Genomic DNA, 8534 nt, shown 5'->3' on the forward strand with positions numbered 1-8534 from the left:
TTCTGGTTCGGGGTCTCTCTGGTCCGGGGTATCTCTGGTTCTGGTTCGGGGTCTCTCTGGTCCGGGGTATCTCTGGTTCTGGTTCGGGGTCTCTCTGGTTCGGGGTCTCTCTGGTTCGGGGTCTCTCTGGTCCGGGGTCTCTCTGGTTCTGGTTCGGGGTCTCTCTGGTCCGGGGTATCTCTGGTTCTGGTCCGGGGTCTCTCTGGTTCGGGGTCTCTCTGGTCCGGGGTATCTCTGGTTCTGGTCCGGGGTCTCTCTGGTTCGGGGTCTCTCTGGTCCGGGGTCTCTCTGGTCCGGGGTATCTCTGGTTCTGGTCCGGGGTCTCTCTGGTCCGGGGTATCTCTGGTTCTGGTTCGGGGTCTCTCTGGTTCGGGGTCTCTCTGGTCCGGGGTCTCTCTGGTTCGGGGTCTCTCTGGTTCGGGGTCTCTCTGGTCCGGGGTATCTCTGGTTCGGGGTCTCTCTGGTTCGGGGTCTCTCTGGTTTTGGTCATGGGCAGCTTTGGTCAGTTCCATCTGTGTATTTGCCGCTTATCCTTTGCTTGGTTCATTCTGGTTTCGCTCTCATTTCCTCTCCCATGGGGTCTCCGGTCATCACGACCTCCCTGACCTCACGCCCCGTGTCCTGCAGGTGACCCCAGACCGCCACTTCCCTGATACATCCTCTCATCAGTCTGATGCACAGAGGGCAGCAGGAAAAGGGGGGAGACATGACAGCCCCCCCCCCCTGCGCCCCTCTCTCCAGTGCTGGCAGCCGTCTTACAGTGGAGTTATTGGCGCCGCTTATCAGTCTGTCACCTCCAGATCTAGAGAAGACAGCGCAGGTCCAGTACAGGGCTCAGCAACCCTCTGCACTCCTGCTGCTGTGAAACTACAATTCCCAGCATGGGTCAGTCACTTGTATGAGATCTGGGACAAGTGCATGCTGGGAGTTGGTTTCAGACCTGTCCTACGAGCTGCAGCCTTGTAGATTGTTCTCTGTTTGCTGTCAGTGAATTTTCATTGTAAATCTCCAGACGGAGAGACCTTGTACCGATATAGTGTAACAAATCCTCAGCTGTGTGAACAGGAACATAACCACAGATCATCTTATTCCTGTTTACACATCTGGGGGGTTGTTACATTGTATCAGTGCAGAGAGCAGGGTGGACATTCCCACTGATATATTGTAACAAATCCTCAGCTGCGAGCAGAAATATGGTCTGTGACCCCCCCCCATAAGGCTGAAGAATAAAGGGCCCCGCCATTAATAGCGCCATGTATTACAACAACTGCAACTTTATTATAAGTTACATTACAACTACAATTCCCATCATCCCATCCGTGTCCACGTTATAGAAAAATTCACTTCTGGAATCTGCAAATATCCCACAAGGCCGCGCCGACACTCGCAGCGATACAGCGCAGAGGACGGGGGCCAGAGTTCTTCCTGATGATTGGACAATGAGGATTATAGTCGCTGATGATTGGACGATACTACAAATTATAAATAATTGTCAGTGACCCTGACAGATGATTGGAGGATTCATGCTTGGTTACATGTTGATTGGATGATGAGGGTCGTAGTCCTGGTTAATCAGATTTGGAGGTTTTACTGATGTTTTCCCGTTTCTTGGAATGGTTTATGGCGTTCTTGGTTGTTGCTGATTGGTCGGGGGCTTCTTGGGCCTTTGCTTGCTGGTTATTATTGTTCTCCTCCTCCTCCTCCTCCTCGCGCCCCTCTCGGTGGTGATGATGTCGGTCACCGGGTTTATTTTCCTGCTGATCGTCTTTTTCAGGCCGCTGTTCCGGTGTGACGTCTGTCATGCTATTCACAAAGGTTTCATTCTGATAGACAATAAAGGAGACAGTCAGCAGAACAAATCCTGTGAGGTTGTGCAGTGGAGCAATTCATCTGGGGGCAGTTTTCTGGCGTATCAGGATGACATTAGGGCAGGTATTGGGGACAAGACCCTTTCTTATGCCAAATGTGCGCCACAAACGCGGAGAGCGGAGTAGGACGGGTCAAGGTTGGAGAGCGGGGCGAGAAATGGGGCCAGGAGTGGGACAAGGAGTAAGATGAGGAGCGGAGCGAGGCATAGGGTGAGGAGCGGAGCGAGGAGTAGGGTGAGGAGCAGAGCGAGGAGTGGGGTGAGGAGCGGAGAGAGGAGTAAGGTGAGGAGAGGGGGAGGAGCAGAGCGAGGAGTAGGGTGAGGAGCGGAGCGAGGAGTAGGGTGAGGAGTAGGGTGAGGAGCGGAGCGAGGAGTAGGGTGAGGAGAGGGGGAGGAGCAGAGCGAGGAGTAGGGTGAGGAGCGGAGCGAGGAGTAGGGTGAGGAGAGGGGGAGGAGCAGAGCGAGGAGTAGGGTGAGGAGCGGAGCGAGGAGTAGGGTGAGGAGCGGAGCGAGGAGTAGGGTGAGGAGCGGAGCGAGGAGTAGGGTGAGGAGCGGAGCGAGGAGTAGGGTGAGGAGCGGAGCGAGGAGTAGGGTGAGGAGCGGAGCGAGGAGTAGGGTGAGGAGCGGAGCGAGGAGTAGGGTGAGGAGCGGAGCGAGGAGTAGGGTGAGGAGCGGAGCGAGGAGTAGGGTGAGGAGCGGAGCGAGGAGTAGGGTGAGGAGCGGAGCGAGGAGTAGGGTGAGGAGCGGAGCGAGGAGTAGGGTGAGGAGCGGAGCGAGGAGTAGGGTGAGGAGCGGAGCGAGGAGTAGGGTGAGGAGTGGGGCAGGTCAGGGCAGAGGCTGATTTATTATAACTCATAACAGTTTCCTACCTGGCTTAGATTTCCATTCTGGTGAAGGGACGATTATGGAAAACCATACAGCAGTCTTACTAAATCTGCCCCAATGTATCTATACCGCTCTGTTATCATCTATATGGGGATACAATGTATCTATACCGCTCTGTTATCATCTATATGGGGATACAATGTATCTATACCGCTCTGTTATCATCTATATGGGGATACAATGTATCTATACCGCTCTGTTATCATCTATATGGGGATACAATGTATCTATACCGCTCTGTTATCATCTATATGGGGATACAATGTATCTATACCGCTCTGTTATCATCTATATGGGGATACAATGTATCTATACCGCTCTGTTATCATCTATATGGGGATACAATGTATCTATACCGCTCTGTTATCATCTATATGGGGATACAATGTATCTATACCGCTCTGTTATCATCTATATGGGGATACAATGTATCTATACCGCTCTGTTATCATCTATATGGGGATACAATGTATCTATACCGCTCTGTTATCATCTATATGGGGATACAATGTATCTATACCGCTCTGTTATCATCTATATGGGGATACAATGTATCTATACCGCTCTGTTATCATCTATATGGGGATACAATGTATCTATACCGCTCTGTTATCATCTATGTAGGGATACAATGTATCTATACCGCTCTGTTATCTATATGGGGATACAATGTATCTATACCGCTCTGTTATCATCTATATGGGGATACAATGTATCTATACCGCTCTGTTATCATCTATATGGGGATACAATGTATCTATACCGCTCTGTTATCATCTATATGGGGATACAATGTATCTATACCGCTCTGTTATCATCTATGTAGGGATACAATGTATCTATACCGCTCTGTTATCATCTATATGGGGATACAATGTATCTATACCGCTCTGTTATCATCTATATGGGGATACAATGTATCTATACCGCTCTGTTATCATCTATATGGGGATACAATGTATCTATACCGCTCTGTTATCATCTATATGGGGATACAATGTATCTATACCGCTCTGTTATCATCTATGTAGGGATACAATGTATCTATACCGCTTTGTCATCTATATGGGGATACAATGTATCTATACCGCTCTGTTATCATCTATATGGGAATACAATGTATCTATACCGCTCTGTTATCATCTATATGGGGATACAATGTATCTATACCGCTCTGTTATCATCTATGTAGGGATACAATGTATCTATACCGCTCTGTTATCTATATGGGGATACAATGTATCTATACCGCTCTGTTATCATCTATATGGGGATACAATGTATCTATACCGCTCTGTTATCATCTATATGGGGATACAATGTATCTATACCGCTCTGTTATCATCTATATGGGGATACAATGTATCTATACCGCTCTGTTATCATCTATGTAGGGATACAATGTATCTATACCACTCTGTTATCTATATGGGGATACAATGTATCTTTTCACCTCTGAGATTCATTCATTCCATTCCTTTTGGGATCTACATAAATGTGACAATTTTTACCAATTTATTCTTAGTGATATTTGAATAGAAGCTGCAGTTCTGACAATAATCTTCGAAATAGGTGGAGATGATGGCGGCTTCCACATAGGGATAGAAGAGGTAGCTGAAGGGTAGTCGGATATGGAAGGTGAGGCGTCCGCACCTGGCATGAAGAAATACAGTCCTGGTCATCACAGAGTATTACAATGGCAGCGCCAGCGACATCCCCAGGTAAGACCCTGATATCTGACTGCTCTATGTCTAATCAGGGTTTGCGGCTGCTTCAGGGGGGCCTGGGGTTAATGCAGTCCCTGTATAGTCCTGTGCCCGCGGTCACTCACCTGTCATAGATCAGGAAGTCGTCCTTATTTCCATCCAGGATTTCCCAGACGTCCTCCTGGTTGGGCAGCTGGTCGTACACGGGGATCCCGGCCGGGGCCCTTCTCTTCAGCTCGGGGTACATCAGCTTTGATACAAGGCTCTGATCATTGACAATGATGTAACTGATGTTTGTGAGCCCTCGAGCGGACAGCTTATCACGTAGCGGACCCATGCTGATAGAGAAGAAGGCCGCATAGTTAGTACAGCGCCACTCCTTGGTGATAATGTGTACTGCATGCTCTAAGCAACCTATTGCTGCAGCTTTCTAATCGGCCTTAAGTTTCAGATCTCTGTTTGTTGTCAGTGAATGAAAACCCTTCCAGTCCGAGCCCTGCTTGTTATCTACATACTATAGGAAGAACACGCAGTTGCTATAGGGCCCCCATGGAAAGGGGCCCCAAACCATGTACAGTGCATTAATGTGTGGTGAGAACATGTGCAGGGATAGGGGGCAGACAGGACGCACATCCCCACCTCCGGATAGGGGTGCTGTGAAAGTCACACATCATGCCCAAATCCACCTCAGATCCAAAGACAATCTGAGGCCAGTGAATGGGATTTCTAGAACCCTGTTCACATGCTGTAGAACCCCAGGAGGAAGAATGACAACTGATGAAACTACAGCCGCCAGCTGATATATGAGTATAAATGTATAACCCTGCCTCACACACTGGAGAGGGAAGGGGTTAAATCTGTCACATGGGTTTATGGCATCTTACAGAAATCACTGACCTGTGACCCCGAGATCTGATAAGAACCTGAAGTGTTACATTGTTTCTACCAATTACTAATAACCCCCCCCCCCCCCTTCCTCCAGGAATTCTCTCCCTATGTGTCCTCTGTACATAAATATGCAGGGTTTTATGGTTTTAAATTTACTTGAGAAAGGAGCCGAGAGATCCGAAACGTTGTAATCTGTCATCATTATTAGTCAGCCATTAATAGGGATCAACTACTGAAGACTCGCAAGATTTTTGTTTTTTTTTATATTTCCTACCCACCGGCTAACACAGTACGAGAAGAAACATTCTCCTTCTACTAAAGATGTGAATGTAAGATGTGTCTGCCCCCTAGAGGTCACACTGCAGTACTGCGCCACGGTCCTGCTACCTGTTATAGGGCTACGTTTATCCCATCAAAGGCATTAGCCGTATTAAAGTCTCACTATACAATCCCCCTGTCCTGTATACAATGTATCACTCCCATCACCCCTGACCCCAAGAGCTCACCATACATCCCCCTGTCCTGTATACAATGTATCACTCCCATCACCCCTGACCCCAAGAGCTCACCATACATCCCCCTGTCCTGTATACAATGTATCACTCCCATCACCCCTGACCCCAAGAGCTCACCATACATCCCCCTGTCCTGTATACAATGTATCACTCCCATCACCCCTGACCCCAAGAGCTCACCATACATCCCCCTGTCCTGTATACAATGTATCACTCCCACCACCCCTGACCCCAAGAGCTCACCATACATCCCCCTGTCCTGTATACAGTGTATCACTCCCATCACCCCTGACCCCAAGAGCTCACCATACATCCCCCTGTCCTGTATACAATGTATCACTCCCATCACCCCTGACCCCAAGAGCTCACCATACATCCCCCTGTCCTGTATACAATGTATCACTCCCATCACCCCTGACCCCAAGAGCTCACCATACATCCCCCTGTCCTGTATACAATGCATCACTCCCATCACCCCTGACCCCAAGAGCTCACCATACATCCCCCTGTCCTGTATACAATGTATCACTCCATCACCCCTGACCCCAAGAGCTCACCATACATCCCCCTGTCCTGTATACAATGTATCACTCCCATCACCCCTGACCCCAAGAGCTCACCATACATCCCCCTGTCCTGTATACAGTGCATCACTCCCATCACCCCTGACCCCAAGAGCTCACCATACATCCCCCTGTCCTGTATACAATGTATCACTCCCATCACCCCTGACCCCAAGAGCTCACCATACATCCCCCTGTCCTGTATACAGTGCATCACTCCCATCACCCCTGACCCCAAGAGCTCACTATACATCCCCCTGTCCTGTATACAATGTATCACTCCCATCATCCCTGACCCCGGGCGCTCCTGATTTACCTTCCATTCTCTAATACATAGAAAATGATCCTGACATAAGGTGTGCTGGGGCTCAGGGGGTAAATCGCTGACCCCGTGGCGTGAAGGTCCGGTGCGGTGTGTGCAGGGTGTAGACATAACATCAGGGTTACCTCTGTCCACATTGCCAAGTCCGCAGCCCCCACTGCTGGTAAATACGACCTTTGTCTGGTTAATATTTGCACTCTACTCCCAGTTTTCTGACTTACTTGGCCGCCTGGACAAGGCAGAAGCTGCAGCTGGCCTGTAGGAGCGCCACCACAGCCACCTGACCCATAGCGCCCCCCATGGGCTCCTCGTCCCCGATTCTCCAGGAAGGCGGCCGCTTACAAAATGACGTTTCATTGCGTGCAGATGAGGCCACAACCAGGAGCCCCAAGAGGGAGGTGATAAAGAGACAGGGACCCCTCATCATAGAGACCGGTCCCTCAAGAAACCTGCAAGAATAAACAGTAACCTCAAAAACAGCCGCCACTGCCGCCGAGACCAGTGTACTAAACATCTGCAAATTCTATGAGCTGTGTCCGACTATTGGTCTGATCTGTCTGTGCGGACACAAAATATCCAGCACTTTCCAGTTGTTACCCAGGTGCACAGTATTGAGGGGACCCCAAAATCCTCAGCTATTAGACGCGTGTCATCTCAGGGAAGGGGCTCATTCACACATGGGGGTCATTCAGGGACATTCCTGAGTCTACAGATCTGAAGTCCTCAATAATTATGGCCGTCCAGTCATCTGCGAGAGGGGTAAAGAGTGCCAAAAATGAGTCGCTACCGGTATCACCCTGCAGTCTCGGGGTGATACATTTATGACCCTGCAGTCTCGGGGTGATACATTTATGGCCCTGCAGTCTCGGGGTGATACATTTATGGCCCTGCAGTCTCGGGGTGATACATTTATGACCCTGCAGTCTCAGGGTGATACATTTATGACCCTGCAGTCTCGGGGGTGATACATTTATGGCCCTGCAGTCTCGGGGTGATACATTTATGACCCTGCAGTCTCGGGGTGATACATTTATGACCCTGCAGTCTCGGGGTGATATATTTAGGTTTCAGAAAATGTATTTTATTAATTTATGTAGCAAAGATAAAGAAAAAAAGTGTCAGAATAATAAGTTGTATAAACACCAGTATACAGGATATATCCCTGGCACCATCCCCCAGTACTCACCACAGTCTGCTCCCCAGTACTCACCACAGTCTGCTCCCCAGTACTCACCACAGTCTGCTCCCCAGTACACACCACAGTCTGCTCCCCAGTACACACCACAGTCTGCTCCCCAGTACACACCACAGTCTGCTCCCCAGTACTCACCACAGTCTGCTCCCCAGTACACACCACAGTCTGCTCCCCAGTACACACCACAGTCTGCTCCCCAGTACTCACCACAGTCTGCTCCCCAGTACACACCACAGTCTGCTCCCCAGTACACACCACAGTCTGCTCCCCAGTACTCACCACAGTCTGCTCCCCAGTACACACCACAGTCTGCTCCCCAGTACACACCACAGTCTGCTCCCCAGTACACACCACAGTCTGCTCCCCAGTACACACCACAGTCTGCTCCCCAGTACACACCACAGTCTGCTCCCCAGTACTCACCACAGTCTGCTCCCCAGTACTCACCACAGTCTGCTCCCCAGTACACACCACAGTCTGCTCCCCAGTACTCACCACAGTCTGCTCCCCAGTACTCACCACAGTCTGCTCCCCAGTACTCACCACAGTCTGCTCCCCAGTACACACCACAGTCTGCTCCCCAGTACTCACCA

At 49.9% G+C, this 8534-nt stretch overlaps 1 protein-coding gene across 1 annotated transcript; it reads right to left on the bottom strand.

The window, feature by feature from the left end:
* Window positions 1–1568: 1568 nt before the first annotated feature.
* Window positions 1569–7173, bottom strand: LOC142218447 (selenoprotein Pb-like). The gene is made up of 4 exons (XM_075287191.1): window positions 6968–7173; window positions 4584–4796; window positions 4264–4405; window positions 1569–1823 (listed from the first exon to the last, which is right to left on the bottom strand). The coding sequence occupies exons 1-4, from the start codon at window positions 7171–7173 to the stop codon at window positions 1569–1571; spliced, it is 816 nt and encodes a 271-aa protein (XP_075143292.1).
* Between the last annotated feature and the right edge of the window lie 1361 nt (window positions 7174–8534).

The sequence above is a fragment of the Leptodactylus fuscus genome, chromosome 9 (genome assembly GCF_031893055.1).
Source record: "Leptodactylus fuscus isolate aLepFus1 chromosome 9, aLepFus1.hap2, whole genome shotgun sequence".
Taxonomy (NCBI): domain Eukaryota; kingdom Metazoa; phylum Chordata; class Amphibia; order Anura; family Leptodactylidae; genus Leptodactylus; species Leptodactylus fuscus.

What these genes read in the sequence shown, in the direction of transcription:
- LOC142218447 (XM_075287191.1), bottom strand. Translation starts at nt 7,173, where the DNA reads ATGATGAGGGGTCCCTGTCTCTTTATCACCTCCCTCTTGGGGCTCCTG. An exon ending in TGCCTTGTCCAGGCGGCCAA is followed by an intron (nt 4,797 to 6,967) that starts GTAAGTCAGAAA and finishes CTTCTCTATCAG; the next exon opens with CATGGGTCCGCTACGTGATA. An exon ending in ATATCACTAAGAATAAATTG is followed by an intron (nt 1,824 to 4,263) that starts GTAAAAATTGTC and finishes ATTGTCTATCAG; the next exon opens with AATGAAACCTTTGTGAATAG.